The sequence below is a fragment of the Myotis daubentonii genome, chromosome 6, assembly GCF_963259705.1.
Source record: "Myotis daubentonii chromosome 6, mMyoDau2.1, whole genome shotgun sequence".
In the NCBI taxonomy this organism is placed as follows: Eukaryota; Metazoa; Chordata; class Mammalia; order Chiroptera; family Vespertilionidae; genus Myotis; species Myotis daubentonii.
Window position 1 is genome coordinate 18143434 of NC_081845.1, and position 23340 is coordinate 18166773.

At 36.9% G+C, this 23340-nt stretch overlaps 1 protein-coding gene across 1 annotated transcript in view; it reads left to right on the forward strand.

Moving 5' to 3' along the window:
- The window catches only part of RSPO3 (R-spondin 3), an 87926-nt gene extending 64924 nt beyond the window's left edge, over positions 1-23002 (forward strand). The window contains exon 5 of the mRNA XM_059700270.1: positions 21783-23002. Within this exon, the coding sequence (XP_059556253.1) occupies positions 21783-21970 (188 nt within the window). The 3' untranslated portion in view covers positions 21971-23002. The remainder of the gene's footprint in view (positions 1-21782) is intronic.
- Positions 23003-23340: the final 338 nt, after the last annotated feature.

Here is a 23340-nt window from a genome sequence, read left to right on the forward strand (position 1 = left end):
GCTATAGGAACAAATAAACAAAGCTGGGTGAACAACTAAGTGGTGAAACAAGAATTGGGGGGAAAAAAAAACTTTAATGTGAACTGAGAAAAAGTCACAAGAAGTCAATTTTTTTTATCTGTGTTTGTTTTTCCTCAAAAATCAACTGTAAGTGCTGTCCAGGGAAGGGAGTCGGAGAGAGCCAAATGATGGTCTTAAAGTCTTGTTTTTGTTAATGGGGTTTTGCTGTTACCTTCCCCCCCCTCCCAAAAAAAAAAACAGAATGGTGAAATAAATTTTAGTATGCTACTATTAGTCTCATAACTTGTTGGATATAGTCCTTCTTTGACTCATTTCTGCAATAGAAATGAAGTGTGAAATGAAACTGGCATTTATTGAATATTAATAGATATTTATTTAGCTGACTTTCTAGGGCAATGCATCCTATAAGAGAGTCTTTATAGTTATCAAAATATTAAGTAATTATATTCCACTGTATATATTTTTAAACAGATCATATTGTAGTTGACAAGCAGAGATATTTTGTATAATTTGGGCTACACAACAACTATAAATGTCACAGACAACTCAAGGTGCTCTCAGATATACACATAAGCTTCTTAATTACAAAATTCATAATGGAATATATATATATATATATATATATATATATATTTACTTTATGATTTTATTTTTATTTTTTAATTCTTTATTGTTTAAAGTATTGCATGTCTCCTTTTCCCCCATTGATCTCTCCCCAGCCACCCCCACCCCCCAGAATGCCCCCCCCCCCACCAGTCTGTGTCCATTTGTTATGCTCATATGCATGCATACAAGTCCTTTGGTTGATGTCTTACCCTCTCACCCCCCACCTTCCCTCACAGGTTGGACAGTCTGTTCAACGCTTCAATGACTCTGGTTCTATTTTTGCTCATCAGTTTATGTTGTTCATTATATGGAATATATTTCTTAAAGCAGGTTTCATTTAAGCCTTTTTTCATATAATCATAGAAATTAAAAAATAAAATGATTACATTTGGGACAACTTAGTGTCAAAGATTTTTCTAAAATAATTGGGAGTCTCATCAATATAGTCTTTGCTACAACTATGCTCAGTTATAAGTCAGGAGAAATAGTAAAATATCAAGCTCCTAGGAATTTTCAAAGAAGCACAGTCTGAGCTAAGAGTCAGCATCAACATAATGAACATTTACTGCCTTGTATTACATATAACATATAATGTAGTAGTAATATATGTAAATATATGCTATAGGTACATAATCTTAGGCATTTTCCAAAAGATGTTCTTATTTTATGAACTTTTATAAATGAAATCAATAAAATCTATGTAGGTATACAAAATACATATTGTTCTAGATTTCAACTCGACTTTCTCATTTTATACTTCAAAAGAATGAAACTCTTTCTGAGAAAGGAGCATCTGTGTCTTTTCACATATAACTTTTCTTGATTATTTCTAAGAAAGCAGACTAAACATGCAGTTCTGACATAATGCAGCATCCCATTTTGATTTCTGGTTAGCCCAGAAGCCTTCACCAGCTGAAAAAAATTTCTGAAAAGGGCAAAACTTTCTGACCTCGGGAGGTTCTGATAGGAAGAACTGAAGCAATGAACACCGAGAGTAGAGAAAACATTGGAATAAATTCCCCAAAGTTCTATAACCACACTGATATGGGCGCATGGAGAAAGGCATACGTTCATTCTCAAAGAATCTCCATTTTCACATTCTTTCATTTCTCTCAAAGCTGATCTTGCAGATGATATAGTCCAGATGAATATCTGCTTAATAGGAATTCTTGTTCACAAATTAACACTGAGAGCGTCTCCACCATATTATCTACAAGTAAGAGGGGGGGGGTGGATACACCTTGTTTCAAAATTTGGCTAATAATGAATCAGATCATTTTTTTTAAAACAAAGCAAAAATTTGGTTCTCATAGGAATTGAGTAAATAGTAGAGGTATGAACCTTAAAAAATTAAAATGTGGGTCTTTATGACACTTTGGCTGCTTTTGATCTATTATTTTGCACCAATAAATTTAATTTCTCCAAATGTCCTGGAGTAAAGTTTCTAGAAAGGAAATGAAGGTGTTTATATTCCAAAATTCTGTGTAGACAAGTGAGGTGTTTTTCATAACCAGGATGACCTATTCAGGTTACATAGAGCATTTGAACATTGGCACACTGGTCTTCAAAACTGTTTTCGGCATATGTTTATGAACTGAAATATAAGAAAACCATTACAAGGTTTGAGCTTGTATTAGAGCTCTATTGCTGTTATAAATTATAAAAAAATGTAGTATCTTAAAACATAATTTTCATCTCATAGTTCCATAGTTCAGAAGTCCAACACAGGCCTAATCAAGCTAAAATCAAGGTGTTTGCAGGACTGTTTCTTTCCGGAGGCTCCAGGGGAGAATCCAGTTCCTTGCCTTTTCCAGCTTGTAGAGTCTGCCAACATTCCTTGGCTCGTGGTCCCTCCCTCCGTCTTCAAAGCCACAAATGGCAGGTGGAATCCGTTCACATAGCATCTCTCTGACCCTTCTGCCTCGCCTTCCACTTTTCAGGACTCGTAGAAGTAGACTGAGCCTGCCTGGATAATCGCAGGTAATCTCTCTCTCTCTCAGAGTCAGCTGAGGAGCAACTTGAATTTCATCTGCAACCTTAATTCTCTTTGTCATGTAAAGTAACACAGTCACAGGATTAGGACATTGTCACTTTTTGAGAAGCTATCAGTTTGCCTACCATGGGACGCTTCCAGAAAAAAATGGGTCATGCTTCTTAGACATTTGAAGAGTCCCCAATTCACATCATATTCTTCTCTTTATGGACCCTAGGCGAAGGATCACTAAGCCAAGGACAAACATTAACTGGCATTGCTCATTGTTATGAACTGGACGCTCACGCTGATGATTTCTTCTATGAGAAATTGTTGACAGATTCAGCTAAGTCTGCCCAGTTCTTTCATTACTCTCTCTGTTTCCCCCTATCGTTTACAGATTTAAAAGGGAAAGTTAATTTTTCTTATAAACAAACTGTAGAAAAATATGAATAGATTTATCATCCCTAATGCGTGCATGCGTGTGTTGTGCATATTAATCAGAGGGCAAACTGAGGCCTAGAAATTGGAAGCTGGATGCGATGACACTGTGAGTAAGCCTTGTATCCTCCCTGCTCCCAGCTGGGGTGATGTCATGACACCATGCCTCATATAGAGCAGTTTATTTACTGGATCACATCACCACCAAAAGCAGAGATTCCTTTACTGAGAACAGCATAAAGAAGCAAAGCCCTATAATTGTGACAAAAGAAAAGTAATCTCAGAGAATAAATTGATGTCCAACTAGAAAATGTGTTATTAGCCTTGGCCGATTTGACTCAGTGGATAGAGCGTCGGCCTACAGACCGAAGGGCCCCTGTTTGATTCTGGTCAAGGGCATGTACCTTGGTGGCAGGCTCCTCCCCACTGGGGCCCTGGTTGGGGTGCGTGCAGGAGGCAACCAATCTATGTGTTTTCCTCACATCGGTATTTCTCTCTGTCTTTCCCTCTCTCTTCCACTCTATCTAAAAATCAATGGAAGAATATCCTTGGGTGAGGATTTAAGAGGAGGAGGAGGAGGAGGAGGAGGAGGAGGAGGAGGAGGAGGAGGAGGAGGAGGAGGAGGAGGAAGAGGAGGAGGAGGGGAAATGTGTTTTTATGTGTAAAATTGTCATTAAACTATTTTGTTGTTTAAACCTTGTGTTATCACCACTCATGGTGCTTTGCATGATTGTGGTGTTCAACATTCTGCCTTTTCGTCCTCTCATTCAATTTTGTGTATTGAATAACAGCTATGTTATCAGGAACTGTGCTAAATGCTAGAAGTGAAAATGACAAGGAAGATACACAAATACGTATGGCTGGAAAAAAAATAATGGGCATGTAAGGTGTTCTGAAACAGAGGAGGTAAATTGTTATTGCCTGTTGTAGTCCACGTAGAATTTTTCCATTGAGCAGCACCATCTAAGGCACAAAAGCAAGAAGCACATGATGTGATCAAATAATAGTGAGACATGTCACGTGCAGAAACATTAGGGAGAGATAATGCTTTATAAAATAGGCTGGAGTCAGATTCTGAGGGGCCTTCTAAACTATGTTATCCGAATTGTGGGAGAGCTGGCACTGGAGAGATTTAAAAAGAAGATACCAGCCCGGCTGGTGTGGCTCAGTGGTTGAGCGTCGACCCTGGAACCAAGAGAGCCTTGGTTGTATTCCCAGTCAGGGCATGCGCTGGGGTTGTGAACTCCATCCCGGATCAGGGGTGTGCAGGAAGCAGTTGATCAATGATGTTATCTTTCTCACTGATATTTCTGTCTCTCTATCCCTCTTCTTTCCGCTCTAAAAATCAATAAAAACATATTTAAAAGAGAGACAGTGTGTCCAAAAAGGAACAACAGACCAGCCCTCTGCACTATTAGAAGGTAACCCACCAGGAAGGTGAAAAACGACAGGAAGCAAACAAAAAACGTGATCTGCTTTTTTGCAAAAAATCTAGAGATGATTGGCATTTGGACTAAATGAGATAGAGACGGGAATAATACATTAGAGATGTGTAAGAGGTGAAATTTTCAAAATCTTACTGAAGTAGATGGATTTGAGTGCGTTAAGTTCTTTCACCAAAAGTCTTAAAGGAATCAAGTACGCCTGAGATTTTACCCCAGTCAGATTAAAGCTGTTCTATTTTCAAAAGTGACATTTTTCACTCGACTATTTTATGTTTTCCTTGGGACCATCGTCATCATCAATTCTTTGCATTTTCTAAGTCCTTATATATCAATTGTTCCTCACCCTACCCCACACGGTGGGAAAAACAGGAATCGCCCATCCCAGTTAACACTAGATTGCCCAGGGAAGTCATTTTGACTGCTTTTTAATTTCAATTAGAAAAACAATTATGTATATAAGGACACAATGTCTTAGAATTTTGTGACTTTTTGTACAACATATAAATGCGTTTATTAATAATTGTAGTTACCTCCCCCTCCTTCATTTCCGGTATATATATATGTGTTATACCTATATTGCCCAAAGCAGTCATTTTGACTGCTTGGGGAAATTTTAGACTCTTATTATTGAATTGAGTAAATTTTTTATATGACCAGTTCGGCTCTGTATTGAAATAACAGTTTTCATTTTTTTTTCGATTACCGTCACATGATAACATACAAGTACATGATAAATTGTCGATACTTGATAAGTTGCAGTTGCTCAATAAGCTAAACTAGTACTTGTTATTCGAATCTTTATGCAGTGATACTTGTTCTAATAAGTTGTTTATTTTATTTCTTTTGCGCCCTAAATTCATGAAAGAAATGTCGAACAGAAGTGAGTTATTGGAAAAGCTAAGGAACATAAGTGAAGAGTGCTCCGATATTATTCTTTCACGATGCAGTCATTTTGACTGCTTTTGGGCAATATAGGTATATACTAAATTTCAGTCTTTCTAGTGTTAATAAAGCACAGAAAGGACTTCGCTGAAGGTCACGTTGCTGTTACGTAATACAACCACATTTAACACGCACATTTTCTGTTACCCGTTTCAGACTGTTGACATTTAATTTAATGTCACACATATTTTTTAAGCACACATTTTTTTTTAAAATGAGTTCTTACAAGTTTATGTAACCACCCCCAAGGAGAGACAATAACCAGTGGTTTAGCCAAGACTCAGATCTTTCTAACTTCAGAATCTGTTAGAGAATGACAGGGGAAGACTTCATGGAGATATCACCTTCAAAAAGGAGCTTAAAGGATGTATATAAGCAAAGAGTACTTTTCAAAATATTTAACCAGTACAGTAAAATATGTTAAGCGTTCATATACACATAAAAATGTTAAATAGATTAGCGCACATAAAGAATACAACTGCTTACCATGTGTTGTAAGTAGCAGTGAAAATCATCTATTAGATCAGGGGTCCTCAAACTTTTTAAACAGGGGGCCAGTTCACTGTCCCTCAGACCGTTGGAGGGCCGGACTATAGTTTAAAAAAAAAACTATGAACAAATTCCTATGCACACTGCACATATCTTATTTTGAAGTAAAAAAAAACAAAACGGGAACAAATGCAATATTTGTATTTGCATATGGCCTGCGGGCTGTAGTTTGAGGACCCCTGTATTAGATCATTCAGTGATTTCTGAAGTATTCATTGTGTTTTAGAAATCACTGGTATTATTTTCGTTGGGGCAGATGAATATACCCACACCCAGACCTGTTCCCCAAAATGTGCTGGATAACAAATGGCCAAGGCATAATGGAGAAAGAAGGGTTCTCCTTCCTGTTCGCCCCCCTCCCACCCGCCCCCCCCCCCAGCACAGCAGAGACAGAACTGCCAATTAGAAATTCTCGTGATTTCCTTAAGTATTTTTAATTCTCAGTATTTTTAATCACCTCCTGACCACTTCCCCCTTTCCTAAAAATTCCCTAGAAATAAGGGAAGAGCTTATATAAAGTCATGGATCACAAATATTCCTTCTTCTACCTTAATGTGGTCTTCAGGCACACAGGAAGATTATCCACTTTGCTCAGAAAATAAAATCCAAAAACATGGGTTATCAAAAACAATCTCTTTAAAACTTTTTTTAAAAATGTATTTAGTTTTTTTTTAATTTTCAAGATCATCTTATTTGATTCTTAAATACTCAATGGAGCAATAATTATTCATGTCCGTAGAGATTGATCAAGCCAGGGTTCATTCCTTTAGGAATTATCACAATTTCTTTAAACTTCAGCTCCTTTGCTTCAGTCTTTTCTGGGATTTTCTCTCCCCATTAATTGTATTACACATGCCATCTCTGCCCTTGCCACACCCTCTTAAATTAGATGTTTCATCATAGTAACCAGGGGCCCTTCATTTTGGTGGAATTCCACTGAAAGCAAAATTCAACAGATTACAACAAAAGCCACAGCCATTCAAAACTGGGAAATCGGGCTCCTGAGACTATGGTGCCACTTCAAATGCCCCAAGTTGGGCCAAGGGAAGCCAGGGTCATATTTCATCATTTTAAAAGAAGACTAAATCCCCAACTCCACCAGATAAAGCATCATTTACTCCTGTTATAAAAGGGAGTTTAAGGAAGAAAAGGTTATTGACATCATTAGACTTTTTACAATCATCCCAAATCCCTTCCTCTCCTCTTCCATTCCCGCTTTCTGCCCCTCCCTGACCACCTCTTATTTTCCAGTCTCAGAAACATCTTGTTAGGCCACTGTTTGCACCTCAGTGAAACTTTTAGAGCCTTCAAATCCCCCAAACTGATCTAGAATTACAATTTCTTCTAAAAATAAAAGAGTAGAATGCCCTGTAACCTCTCTCTTGCAACCTGGACTTTCTAAACTCTCTTCTTGAAGCAATCTGAGAACAATCTATTCGTTCACCTTTGGTTTGGTCCCAAAGATGACCTTCTACAACATGGCAAGTCAAAATTATTTCCCTGAGGCCATGATGAAGTCCTGCGGAGTGGGCTGTAGCCACTTGAAGCTGATATTGGAAAGGAAGTGGCTATTTGGCTGAGGGCGCCATAATAACAATTGGAGTCATTAAGACAAGTTGTTTGAAATACTGCGTAATCACAGCACACTTGCAAATGTGAGGATAACACCCAAAGCCTCTCTCACTATGCCTGTCCTTCCCCAACTCTTCCTCCAATAGAAGGACTGGTATGAAATAAAGAAAGGAGAGCATTATTTATGTTTCATTTAATTCCTTCAACAAATATTTATTGGGTAGCTAGTATATACAGGGTCTTGCCAAAGAGAAAGGCAAAACTACCACTTTCTTTGTGGGGGGGGGGGGTTTCTTTCTTTTTTAAAAAATTTTTTATTGAGTTTATTTATTTAAGAGAGGAAGGGGGAGGGAGAGAGAGAAACATCGATGATGAGAGAGAATCATTGATTGGCTGCCTCCTACATGCCCCACATGGGGGATCAAACCCAAAACCTGGGCATATGCCCTGACCAGAAATCAAACCATGACCTCCTGGTTCGTAGGTTGATGCTCAACCACTGAGTCACATGGGCCGGGCCAGAGCAATGCCTTCAGTGCTGATCAGGTACGTGGGTTTCATAAGTTCTCAGGTTCTCTGTGCACAAAATGAATCAGGAACCCACTCCACCCAAAAATAACCTGTCCTATGAGTTGTATTTTTCTCTTTTAATATTTTTAAAGGAAATCCAAATTAATTTTGAGATTCTATAAAGACAAGTTTATCATATATGAAGTTATTACTACATTGCTCTTCCTAATATTACAAAAAATAAGAACATGGTTTAATATCACCTGACAATTTGCAAAAGGGCCTGGATATAAATGAAAATTCAGTAGATAATATATTACGATATACTTAGGGACCCAATCAAAACCATGGAAGGAAATTAACAAGTTAGCAAAGAAAGACGAGGCAAATTGGGGCTCTAATGAGAATGTCAGTTGGGAAAATCCACCTATAAAAGGTTGAGTGACCAAAGAATAAAAGTAATTCTTTGATTTCTTCTCCATTAATCAGATGCTTATTAGAGGACCATGTTCTGTTTACACCCACAACATTTTGAAAGTTTTCAAGGAACAAAAATAGAGAAGCTGCATGCCTTAACAAATGGAAAAACATGTTTGATAAGAACAAGTTAAAAGTCATATAAGCTAGCAAAATCTCTTTGCTTTAAGGGCTCAAATTTCTGAAGGACTCATAAATACATTGAATATCCTTTCATACACATTGAAAATTCAATTAGAAAACAGGCTCTTGGTCTTTGATTTGACATTTTTCAATCCATCAGGAAAATAGAACATTTCCATCTGTGGTGGGAAGGGACCTATAAATAAATATGTTCATAAATATTTATATAGACATACACAAACATACATACACATTTGTTGCACATGTGTCTATTCTCTCAACTCTCCTCTACAATAACCCACACCAATACAATAATTTTAAAAAGCACAGTGAAAAGCTGTAAAATGAGAAACAGTAAAATATTACTAATCTTGCTTAATTATAGGGTTGATATTTCTAGATTATTAAACTTTCAACTGCCAAAAAAGTTAAAATAATTAAATCAGTTGTGTTCCATTCAAGTTTAGGTAACCACTATTGATGAAGCACTATAATTACAAGGAGCTATCTTGCTGGTTATGAAAATGCATGTGGAAAGTATTTCTAACTAAGAACAGATATTTGCAGCAACAACAAGAGAGGGAGAAAAAGTATCTTAAAGTTTGCATTATCTTCCATATGATCTTATTTATATTATGAATGAAACTTATTTTTTACAAATTATAATATAGTAGAGGTTAAGTGAGGTTTTCCTATGTTTTCCAAACTAGTTAAAAAAATCAATAGTTTGAGATAGAGTTTGTAACAAAAAGGATAACACTGAAACAAAATGAAAACATTTGAGAATGTAATAAAGCTGCATAAAAATATTAGCTTGACATAGGCAATCAATAAATAGCTGAAAATGTGAAATTATAGCTATATAAAAGTGTGTGGCATCTATACTAAAAATATCATGGCGTCGTGCACACTAAGTAAGAGACTTGGAATTTGTTTTTCTCCCTGTGATGTAATTCCTGATTAGAGTTACATTCCTCCCCCGCCCTCCCCGCACAGAATAGTAAAAAAGCTTCAAAGAAGAGTGGGCTATGGTAGAATGAGAATTAGACAGCAGAGGCAACTAGTGTATAAAATGATGAAAGAGATCAGAATAATATCAACATTTCTTGTATAATCAATCACTGCACATGTGTCAGCAAGTATGAGGCCACCCCTTCCTTGTCAATACAACCGAGTAGACAATTTGGGTAAGGGAGGAAGTATAGCACAGTCAAACATGGCTATCAACACTTCTTTTTCTGTCTCAGAAGAACAAAATTCTGAGACAAGTTCTTGGAGCAAACAGAAATTTATCCAAATGAAAATCAAATGATAAATGCCAAGAGAATATTCTTTCTTTGGAATTCTTTCAGTTCTTCAAGTTAACCAGCTGGAATGAATTTTCAAGTAGCATTCTGTTCAGCCTTTTGAAATGAAGGACTTTCCTGTTAATTGGAAAGCTATATTTCATCAAAGATGAAGACAGTGCTTTTGGCTTAGTGAGGCTCTTTCTCTTGGGAAAAAAAAAAAGCGGGGGGGGGGGGGGGCGGGGGGGGACATGAGGGTCCTCTGGTGGATGTTTACCATCAACAGGTTCCAGAACATGCATTTCAAATATGAGAGACTGACTGTGAGCCTACATATCTAACTAAAGAAAAAAGGGGAAAATTCAAATACTGGTGTCATTCTAAGCCCTGCATAAAAAAAGCTATCACTATGCTCTCTAGTGAAAGAAAAATGTAAGGAAGCAAAAAAAAAAATCAAACAATATTATTAACTTTCAGAATCAAATGTTGATACAAGTGAGGTTGGGTGTTTTCTAAGGTAAATGGATTTGGTAAGTTAATAAATTTAAGCATTCTTTGTTATGTTACTTTAATATGTGCTATTAGGGCTGAGGTAATGATTTTCAACTCAGATTTAGAGTAAGAAAGTAAAAATTCACCTGGAAACACATACTTTTAAGACTCAGATTTTCAAAGCAATCTATACTTTAGGCAGTACTTTCAATTTATTTAACTAGTGATATATTAAATAAAGTTGTTACATTTAATTTTAAATTGACACAAAATTAGGCAAACTAATTTATCACAAAGAGTGTGAAAAGTTTTTGAAATAATTATAATGAAATATTAAACATAGTTTTTTCAGACTTCTTAAAGAAATCACTGACAATTGTGTATTCTGCTTTAAAATAATTTCATAGAAAAACCTATCCATGATGCTACCTACATACTTTAAGTTTGCCACTATATGTATGATAGGATTTTTCAAAGAGGTTATTTCACTGTTTTTTTAAAAAATGTTCATATTACTGAAATAGATATTTAAGGGATGGTATGAAAGAAATATTTGACCTAAACATTTCATCTATTCACACATATTCTCCACCTTGAGATATAAGGTAGCAGCCAGCATGAGTCAGGGTGGGCAGTGAGGAAGGGACAAGGTAGAGTATAAGTTCCAAAAAAGATAAACACATCATTTCCGTTTTAATATAGTCATTCATGCTTTGTGAAACAGATGAACCAGCCACACAACTGTCCAAAATGAAGATAAGTAGTATCACAGAAGTTTCCTTATTATAAGTTCATAAACTGTATACAAGACAATCAAAATATAGAGAGTCATCTTTTCTTAAGGGAGCAGTAATATTCATTTTACAAACGAGTCATGAATTTTATGGCAAGAGTAATAAAATTTGACTGGATTCAATAGATGAAATTCATCAGCACACCCTTTGACAACAATTAAAAGTCAGAATATTTACACGCTTATCCAATGGATACAATTGCCTAAGACCAAAGATCTAGTTCCAAACACATTATATGAACATGCTTAGATCCTAAAATTTTCAACATGTAAATGAATGTGTGTGATTTGGTTTCTGAGAGTTTTGTAATCTAGCCTAGTGTGGTGGATGGAATTTCAAAGTCAAGTTAGAGGTTTTGCACTGAAAACTGAAACACTGAAATGGCTAATTTCAAATGGACTTTTCATCAAAAGGTGGTTGATCCAAGAGAAATACAGTAAGTCTACATAAAGGAATACTAAACTTTTTAAAAAATATTTTTATTGATTTCAGAGAGAAAGGGAGAGGAAGAAGGAAATAGAAACATCAATGATGAGAGAAACTCATTGATTGGCTCCCTCCTGCACGCCCCACACTGGGGATCAAGCCTGCAACCTGGGCATGTGCCCTGACCAGGAATTGAACCGTGACCTCCTGGTTCATAGGTTGACGTTCAACTACTGAGCCATGCTAGCCAGGCTAAACTTTGTTTTCATAGCACATTGTAGCAGAGTTGACAGCTAATTTTTTTAAACAGCGGTAACTAAGAATACTAATCTTAAAATAGTTATGTAATGTAAATTGTAATGTATGTTTTTAAAAATATTATAAAATGAAATACAGAATAACCTTTACTTTTATAATGAGTACATTGTAAATATTGCAAATAGTAAATTTCTAGGTACTTTTCCTCGTTGCACTTTTAAGTATCCTTTTATTACTAATTTCAAAAAGAAAGGCATTCTAGTATGCAATATTCAATATCTTTAACAGTTTCTTTCAAACTCTAAAGTCCCATTTGAGCACAAGGAGTCCAGGCTAGATTTCTGGGCAGCAGGAGCAATGAGGTGCAATGTAGTTCCCTGGGATGATAAGGCTGTGGAAACTTCTGTTAAGACATCTGACTTGAGTCTTTAGTGTGGAGTGAAATTATTGGAACAACCAAAGGGGGAAAAAAATCTATAAAGGCCTATTGACATAATCAATATACAAGGAAAGTATTTTATTTGGCAAAAACAGTTTATTATGCTAATCCAGATTATTATTTTAAAAATATAGATTTTTTAAATGTGATTATTGATATTTAGGAGGTTTACTGTAAAATGAATCGATAGGACTGCATTCAAACCTCAGAGGAATTTTACATTTTAAAGTCATACAGTATTTTTTTTCTCCTTTTTTGTCTTAAGTGTAAGAAAATATAAAAATCTCTGATAATTTTATTAGGATTTCAAAATGTAATGGTGCTAGTTTAAATGTAAAATAAAGTTTGTAAATTAGATATGCCATATAAATAATTTCAAATTACGTATATTTTTTTATTATATTTTTTATTGATTAAGATATTACATATGTGTCCTTGTCCCCACGTTCCCCTCTACCCCCCCCCCCCCCGCTCATGCCCTCACCCCCCCGTTGTCCGTGTCCATTGGTTAGGCCTATATGCTTGCCTGTAAGTCCTTTGGTTGATCTTTCCCCCTTATCCCCACCCTCCCCTACCTTACCTCCAAGGCCCGACAGTCCAATCAATGCCTCTCCGTCTCTGGATCAGTCCTTGTTCATCAGTTTATGTTGTTCATTATATTCCACAAATGAGTGAGATCATGTGGTATTTATCTGCTCTCCGGTTCCAACCATGCTGTGGCAAATGGTAAGAGTTCCTTTTTCTTCTTCCTCTTCTTAAAGAATACCTTTCAGCATTTCATATAATCCTGGTTTGGTGGTGATGAACTCCTTTAGCTTTTTCTTATCCGTGAAGCTCTTTATCTGACCTTCTATTCTGAATGATAGCTTTGCTGGATAAAGTAATCTTGGTTGTAGGTTCTTGGCATTCATCACTTTGAATATTTCTTGCCACTCTCTTCTGGCCTGCATGGTTTCTGATGAGAAATAAGCTGACAGTCGTATGGGTACTCCCTTGTAGGTAACTGGGTTTCTTTCTCTTGCTGCTTTTAAGATTCTCTCTTTGTCTTTTGCTCTTGGCATTTTAATTATGATGTGTCTTGGTGTGGTCCTCTTTGGATTCCTTTTGTTTGGGGTTCTCTGCGCTTCCTGGACTTGTAAGTCTATTTCTTTCACCAGGTAGGGGAAGTTTTCTGTCATTATTTCTTCAAATAGGTTTTCAATATCTTGCCCTCTCTCTTCTTCTGGTACCCCTATAATTCTGATGTTGGTACGCTTGAAGTTGTCCCAGAGGCTCCTTACACTATCTTCGTATTTTTGGAATTTCTTTTCTTTTTTCTTTTTCGGTTGGGTATTTTTTGTTTCTTTGTATTTCAAATCTTTGACTTGATTCTTGGGATCCTCTTGTCTGCTGTTGGATCTCTGTAAATTATTCTTTATTTCAGTCAGTGTATGCTTAATTTCTAGTTGGTCCTTTTTCATGTCCTCCATGGTCTCACTATACTTATTGAGGGATTCATTAAATTTATCGGCGGTTTCCATAAAATTCTTGAAAAACCTTATAAACGTGGCCTTGAACTCTATATCCAGTCGTTTGCTTTCCTCCGTTTCTGCCATTTGTGACCTGTTTCTTTGTCTCTGCATTTTTTATGCTTCCCTGTGTTGGTAGAGTGGCTTTGTGTGCTAGGTGTCCTGTAGGGCCCAGTGGCTCGGCCTCCCCAGTTACCTGAGGTGGACACTCTTGGTGCACCCCCTTGTGGGCTTTGTGCACAGTCTTGTTGTAGTTATGCCTTGGTTGTTGTAGGATCACTGGGAGAAATTGACCTCCAGGCCAATTGGCAGTGAGAATCAGCTGTGTCTGCAGTGGGAGAACTTCTGTGCTGGAGACACCCTTCTGGGGCAAGACTTGCTTCAGTGGGGCTTTGGTGCTCACTGAGACTGCACCCTGAGTGTGTCCCTTATGGATCTGAGGAGTTGTGATCTGGATGGTCCCCCTCTGACCACTGGGTACACTGGCTCTTGGATCTAAGGAGGTGCTAATTTAGCCTCTGCCTGAGGTTACACAGCAGAAGCTACGAAGAGAACTGCAGATTCCCCTTCTTTTTTTGGAGTTTGGAGGTGCCCTGATGAGGCTCAGCTGTGAAGCAATGCAAGCCGCTGTGGGGCCTTGGGCCTTCTCTTGGAAGTTCTGGGTCTGTCTGGCCCAGCTGCAGTTAGGTAATTTTTTTTTATCAGGTTGCAAAGGGCCGGGGCATTCATATGCAAAAGCCTCTGCCGCAGCCTGGGTGGGGCGGGATCTCAGGGAGTCAACAGGGCGGAGCAAGCAGCTATGGCGGAGCCTCAGCCCTGCCCTGAGGAGTCGTGCGTCTCAGTGTCCCGGTAACAGCTGCAAGCACCTCTGAGGGAAAGCCTCCCTCAAGTTCGCCCGCTGCCAGACAGTCCAGTTTCTCCCCGTATGAGTCCTGGGTCCCCAGAGACTTCCTGGAACCGGAGTTCAGAGCCGTCGGGAGCTTGTGACTCCCTCGGGATTCAAAAAGACAGCCGCGTCCTCAGGTGCCAGCCCCTTTCCGTGTGCGCGCGAGTCGCCGTACCTCTGCACTTTACTTCTGCAGCTCCTCTGGCTCTCAGTGTGCTTTTCTTTCCTTCTAGTTGTAGAATTTACACTCAGCCAGCCTTCCTGTAGTTCTGGACAATGTCCGTTTTGTGTTTTTGTTGTGGGAGGCAGCAATTTCCCGGTGTTTATCTATGCCGCCATCTTAGTTTCTCCAAATTACGTATATATTGTATCTTACCTCTACATGTTTGGGGAAGGGTGAAAATACAGAAAAATAAATATACTTGTGGCTATAAAAAAAAATAAATGAAGAGAGTAGAGAATGAGGTAACTGAATGGTGCTGACACAAAATGCCATTAGACTCTGATGGGTAACTCGCTGCTCAGAAAATTCAAATTTCAAGAGGGTAAATATGTTCTTCACCTTAAGTTTTATAAAACATCTATTTAATAAGTTCACACCTGGACAGTTTTTTTTCTCAGTAGCTTAAGTGTGAAATAAAACAAGGACGCCATGTCACATTGTGCTCTACGGAGACATCATGTGGAAGCAGAAGACTATAGGGGTTAAGAGCCCTCATTTTCCTCATCTGTTAAAGGGGGTTATAATAGAGATTGTAGACACGGTGCTCTTGCTTAGAAATATGCCTGATACATATAAGTATTCGTTAAATTTTTGTTATCATTACTCTTCCTATTTTTAAAAACAGCTCTCCAAGTCATCACATCTTGATTAAATTGCAACAGGTTACTAATTGGAAGTTTTTGGAGCAAAGAAAATAGAATTATATATAACCTCGTGTAGAAAAAGATCAGGGTGAGAGCAAGCAATAAAGAAGGCATTTTCAGGTTGATGTATAAAATATCTGGGGCCAGTAAATATTGTGGGTTGTGGTGAGTGGAGTGCAGGGGCCACTAGGAAGAGCAGTGTGAGGCTATGGAAATGGATGTCACCAGGCAAGGACCCTGAGTGCATGTTAAGAAGCTTGGGTCTATCGTTTCACTTCCTAAAATTTACTCACATTGTCTCACATCAGGACAGTCTTAGTTCAGAATTCCCCAAAGCATGTGACACAAATAGAACGCATCTCTTAAGCTGGCTCTTTTCAATTGGTGGCAAAATGCTATTTCCATCTTAATATGTCTTAATGATCACAACCAACTTTGCAAAAATGGGTTGAAGGTAATTTTCCCAAATTAAGAACATCTAGTAGAGTGTGTAATGGTGTGTCAAATTATTTCTCTGTGAATCATTAATCAGAAACATCTTGGAAGTTAAATAGAAATGCAATTGAATTAATTCATGTATTAAAATTATGGAGTAGATACTTTCAGGTAGCTTTACATTTCAATTTAGATAAATTAAGTGCCCATTTTAAAGTTATCTATCATTTAATTTTCCACCATGCTGTTATAAATTTCTAGGTTAAAATAATAGCCAGGAAATAAGTATTTCTATTTTATTAAAAGAAGCATGCAAACGAAAGACAAAAGATTTGAATGCATTTCTCAAATCAGTTCCATTTGGTAATAATGTAGCTGAGAAGGAATTAGCCTTGCTGACTTTCAACTATGTTCTTCACCATTGTCAAGCCCTTCTGTTTATATATAATCCACAATTCAAATGCCTTTAAATGTATATCATCTATACAATAGATCATATTTGCTGAAGTACTTATAATGTAGCAATTCCCCTGCCTTTGCAAATTAACTAAAAAGAACAAAAGTTGGAATTTTCATTCTCTATACATAAAAATCCGGTGCAACTCTACATTAAAAAATCATCACATTAACTGCATTTTCACACCATGTGTGCCTTCTTTGAAGTGTATAAAGCCATGGGTGTCCAACAATTTTATTCCATACCCAATAAAGCAAAAGACCTAGCAAAATTTTAAATTTGAATGGGATAATTATTTAATTGGGTTGAGTTTTAAATTTAGTGATATTTAGTTCTCAGAATAGAGTGTGGGATACATTTTTAGCTTTTTGAGAAAAAAAATAGGTTTGTCTTGCAGCTGGACCTACTTAAAGCTCAATGGCTCCCCTTAGTGGTGTCTTTTAAGAATTTCACTAAGCAGTAGCTTTTCTAAAGACCTACTCACAACACAGATGTTTCTATCCAGAAAATCATGGGCTGATATTTATATTTTAAGTAATTTTCAATGAATCAGTTCTATTTTTGATTATATGGAAGTAACCTTTTTGTGCATAACCTTGTTACATTTAAAAGGGTAATTGAGCATTTTCTATGGTTTCCATTTTCATTTGGAACTTAAATATGTAATACAAACCTTAGGAAAAATAACTCATCATTTTCTTCTCTCTTTGTTCCCTTTACATCTTTATGCTTTCTAGTTCATATTTCTACTTGAACAGGTTTTCTAAAGACAATTAGCAACTAATGTTTATTTTGTATCTAGGTACCTATGTCCAATGTACCTAATCAGAAAACCTGCCTTAAAAATTAGTAACAACATGCCTGACTGGCGTGGCTGAGTGGTTGAGGGTTGACCTATGAACGAGGAGGCCCCGGTTCAATTCAATTCCCAGTGTAGGGTGTGCAGGAGGCAGCCAATCGGTGATTCTCATTGTTGATGTTTCTATCTCCCTCTCCCTTCCTCTCTGAAATCAATAAAAATATATTTTAAAATATTAGTAGCAACAATAAGCCAGAAATATTTGCTATCCATTGGGAAAATATATAAGAAATTAAATGAGAAATTATATGATGTGAAATAAATTTTGAGCGTATGTATTTAAGAAAATTGAACCATCTGTTGATCTCCAGCTATGGTTCTTAAATGTGCTGCACATCAGAATCGAATGGGGGTGAATCTGTCGTTAACTATAGGTTCCTGGACCCATCATTAGAACTACTGGATCATAATCTCCAAGGGTGAGGCCTAAAACTCTGCGTTTTTAAAAGTCATCTATGCTTGGAAACCTGGTCTGCAAAAGGCCCTAGGAAGTGCTTACATAATGACTCTGTTTTTGTATTAATGAAACATTAATTTTAGAATCCCCAAAATGTCAGTCACCTATTCAATTATGTGGTCTAGTTTGCAACAAAATCTTAGATAATATGTGGCTATATCGTCTGAACACCAGTCACTGCCTATACTACTGTATGGATTCTTACTACTTACAGAAGTATTTATGAAATAGGAAATAAAGTTATATCTCAAAACGTCTTGTTGGCCTTTTTAAACTAGTCACAGAAACACTGCAACTCTGCCCTGCTCTCAGGTTCTGATACTTCCCCTTGCCCAGTTTTCAGAACCACTGGTCCTCAGGACAAACTCCCAATATGGCAATCATGCCCTGTATATCGTTCCAGTTTCTCTGGGTAATACCCTATATATAAACCATGATCAAACCAAGGAAGGCTACTTTCCGTTTTCCAGAGTCACCATGCCCTTGCGTGCCTTCCTGCTGCTGACTCTGCCCCTCAGACCCTCTTCCCTCATCATCCTGGGAAGCGCTCACTCATTCTTCAAGGCTCAGCTCAAACATCACCCCATCTGGGGAGTCTTTCTCCATCTCCATTGGCAGAGTTCAATGCTCTCCTTTCTGTGCTCCCAAAAGGATCTTGTGCATACCTCTATTTCAGTATTAGCTTGTGACTCTCATTATTGTGTCTGTCTCCATATCTCTCTTGTATCTCCATGTTTTAGCACGATTTTTAGCATGGAGTAGTCGAGGTTTAATTCATGTTTGTGGAATGAGTTAATGACATTCGCTTTCGCTTCTCCTGTGATTAATGTGTGCCAGGCACTACGCTAAGTGCTTTGCAAGCATCTTGTGTAATCCTTACAAAGTTTAACAAGTATTAATGATTATCTACATTTTAAATATCAGGCAATTAATTCTGAGAGATATCAACAATGTGAGTGTCAAAAGTCAAACAACAGGTAGTGGCAGACCTAGAATTTGAACACCATGTTATTCTGACTCTAAAGACGGTGGTCTACAGCATGACCCCTAGTGCTTCCCTGTAGGAGCTCAAATTGTACTTGATTACTAAAGGAAATTCCCCTTTTGATGGTTTCTACCCAAACACCACTCTTTTAGCTGGAACAGTAAGGGAAGATGAACATTCTTTTAATCATAAGAACCGTCTACAGCCCAATTCTGGGGCACGTGTGCATGACACACACACCCATAATCAATGAATGAAAATACAAACACATACATGTAAGACTGTGATAACTGGAATGCTTAGTTTGCAAAATGACCCCCAAAAATATAAAAATAACTATTGACCACATCAATGAAAAGTCACCAGGAGAGAAAAAGGAGGCCTCTCTAATGAAAACCTTGCAAAATTTTCCAAATCGCACATGATTTTTAATGGACTACAGTGACTCTTCTGCATTTCTATTTTGTTTCTTGGACAAGAGGAAAATATATTATTTATGCAAAAGGGTAGTTAGTGTTTCCAACCACGAACACATGGCCTGTAAAAAATAATAATCCCATTTTTCTATTGTGCAATAGCTCTCTGTTGGGCAACAACAATGTACAATGTGCTAGTTTCCTGTTCCTTTACTACAGCCTCCCCTTTCACTCACCGCCCAGACTAAATAGCTATTCCTTGGATTATAAAACTATAATACAAGCTACTTCCAAAAATGTTTCTGCCTGTCTTAAGAAATAATCATATCAGTTTGCTAATAAGCAGAAATGCACTGTAAGTTGAGTATGTTGTCACAAGTGGCTAAAAAACATATAAATCAATCTGTGACCAGGAAAAAAAACAATATATTAGTTATGTGTTCAAAACATTATGGTTGGGATCACAGCTGTAAGATGTTGGACCATCATCAAGAGAACAATGTCAAACACTGAACTTTTGGATGATTTCCATAAAAGTAACATTTTGTTTGGGGTCAGTAGTTTTTATGAAACTTTGGAATGATTTCCACTGACAATTTTTTTAGAGTTGAACTTGAACACCTCCAAAATGCTCCTCAAAATGGAAATATTATGTAATCTAACCTCTGTAGCCATGTCCTTCTGAAAACCAAGCACATACCATGAGAACCAGCATTTCATTCTTTCAATTTGTGAGGCTTTATGAAAATTAAACTATGCTACATATTCAGTACGGTAAATTTACTCTTCATTTTTCTCTGTTTAGTTACCAAATGCAAGTCAACACTTCCAATGAGTAGTATTTAAAGCCAGTATGGGGGGAAAAAAACAAGACAAAACAAAACATGGATTTCTTCTACAGAATCTTATCAATCCAGACGTATTCTTTTAAGCGAAAAGAAGAATGGAATTAGTGCACCAGGCCTCATAGTCAACTCCAATACTTTTTGTTCATCTTTACATATCCAAAACAATTTGATATTTGCTGTACAGTGGTCTGAATTCCCATTTCCATGAACTGTCCTTTTACAGTCCAGAATTTGGAGGTGTGTTATGTTGAGCCTAACAAGGCAGGTTTTCATAAAGTAACTGGAAGCTTTTGTAAATATAGTCTCAGACAAAGCTAGTTGTGGCATAAAATCATTAATCCAAGGAGACTGTATTGGCCGAGTACACATATGCACTATTAATAATATTGCTCCCTGGGATTCTGAAACCAGAGCTCAAGGAAAGGAAAGCCAAACCACTGAATTCAATATTTGCAGCCTATTTCAGGACATGAAAATATTTTGGTTCTCTCATGCAAATAATTTCCCCAAAATACCTTTGTCCAAAGTAGCTTTTTGTAGACAGAGACTAATATCAAATTTTACATGGCTTAGTAGGTGGGAACATGAGTTATCAGAATTTGTTCTACATCAAGGAATAGTTGGTTCCTAATTTTCATTTACGATGATAATTGAATTAGTAATTTCTCATTGGGATTTATGTATTAATGGATGCTCCTAAAATCATGCTCTCAGAAATTCTTTTACATTGTTGACTGTATATGTAAAATGTTTACATGGCAGTAAAACATCCAGTTAATTCACTATTTGGAAATAAATAAAAACGATCGATCCTATTTGATTCCAGGCTCATGCGCTTTGATTATATTATTCTCTTCTAAAATGTTCAGCCATTCTTCAATGCCAACAGAAATTCAGTTCTTTACCCAGGCTCCAGTCTACCTCACAATATGCCTTTCCACATAAAAAGCTTTAAAGTCATGTTGATTCCACTTTGTAAAATGCCTCATAGTGTGAACCTGACATAAAATCTTTGCCTCAATCCCAGCTTAATGTCAGAGACCTCCATGGAAGCCAATAAATATACAATAATTATCGGCTCATTTGATTGAATGATACACAATGTCCCTGCCCTTGTAGCTTCTACTATAGGGTTATTGGTGTTATAGTCACCACTGCCCCTGGAAATTAAGATCAACATACAAATATTCATGTTAAAGTTATCCTGATATTCTTCATGAACTATTTCTTGCTTATTTGTTATATAAATTAGTTCTAGTAGATGGCATGCAGATATTGACAGATTGCAAATATGTAAATGCTACTTAGAAATTTTTGAATATAAAATAGTGCCTTAATAGGAGCCAGATAATACATACTCACTGATAAACTTCTTATGTGGCAAGAAATCTTCAAAACTTTCTATTAAATATCCATAAATAACTATCAAGTAAAATATTACCAAACTTATAACAATAAAATCCTCTAGAGTTCAGAACTATTATCTACTAATTGCTTCATTATATTTTATATGTGTTTCATGTTTATATTGCTTGAAATATAATATGGACTTAAGAAAGAGTAGTTGAGTGAATGATTAAATAAGTAGATATTTGGTATCTATGAGTACAGTATGCAACCCAAGAGAAAATCAACTCTTTTTAAAAAACTTAGAATAACCAAATAGAACATAATTGAATGTATTTTTTAAAGGCATATCCTTTCATTTCAGGAAAAAAAGGAAGGGAGAGGAAAAGAAAAAAACTTAATAAAGAAGAAAATAAGGATGCAGTGCCTGATAACAAAGGTCTGGAACCCAGCAGAGAAACCCCAGAACAACGAGAAAATAAACAGCAGCAGAAGAAGCGAAAGGTCCAAGATAAACAACAGAAATCGGTATCCGTCAGCACTGTGCATTAGAGGGTCCCATGAGATTGTCGTAGATTCGTGATGCTGCTATCTCCACCAGATGCCCAGGACAGGGGGAGCACCAGGATAGGTGCTCTAGCCATTAGGATCACAAACGGACAATGTGTCAGTTACTGCTCGGTCCAAACAACATTCCAAACAGTTGTTTTATCTTCATACAAGCATAATTACCAACATCAGAGCCCAGGGAAGGGATGCTTTCGAGTGGTTATCGTACTTGCTTCTGCACATTTTTAAGAGACAAGAACGTTTGTACATAATCCTCAATAGGCTATAAGTTCTAACAACCTAATGATGACATCTGGAAAAGCAACATCTTTTCCCTATTAAAAACAAATATTTTTTCAAGCTATTAAGAAGCAAAAGATAGTTCTGCAAATTCAAAGACACAGTATCCCTTCAAAACAAATAAGAGATCAGGGGAGAGACACATCTTTCAAAGGACAGTGTTGTCTGTCCAGGAGATTCTAGAGAGTGCTCCGATGCTAGGGCCTGGCATTTGGAATCCTAAGAACTATCACCACAGAAACAACTGTTTTAAGATCAGTTCTATTGCCCTCGTCCTGTCTGGCAATAGAGTGCACCTAGAGTTAAATATACTGTCTGGGACTGGAGAAAAGCAAAATGTGGAAGAAACCATAGAGTTGGAGATGACTTTTGTGCTTTCCAAAACTGTGAAGGGTTGTGATTCCCCGGAACAGGCCTCCAGTCTATGTCAGCACTGTGTGGTTCAGCCTCTGCTACCCCTTGGGTTATATAAGTCTGTAAACATGTACCTGTAACTTACTTCCAAAAGCAAAATCATACTTATTAGAAGATTCTGATTCATAGAACACAAAAACTAGAGCAAGGAGAATATAACATGTTTGCAAAGTTATGTGTTTTCTTTCTCAATGAGGGAGAAACCATTTTATTACCTGCTTAATGGTCCACCTGAACTAAGAAGGATGCTACTTTCTAACAAGGTGTATCTAGTAGGGGGGAAAGCCACCACAATAAATATATTTGTTGATAGTTTTTAAAGTTTGGTTCATTTTGTTTTATTGGAAAGTTGTTTCTCGTACAGTCTCGTGAATTAGAAAAGATAATTCTACATCCTATGTAAGTCAGAACATACTACATTTTGATTGCTTTGATTTTTTTAACCCATCTTTGGACATGAGCCAATGGAGATTTATTTATAGGGTATTAGGAGATATTTATTCAATTTATATTTATTTTCTTATTTTAATCAACAAATTCTGGTTATAGATGTAAAGGCCTTCCTAAATTATTGCACTGCTTTATTGCTTAGACATTCGCATCTTTTCTTGTATGTTGGTTTCTCCTGCATTGTGGACATTTGACCTTTTCTTCTCCAT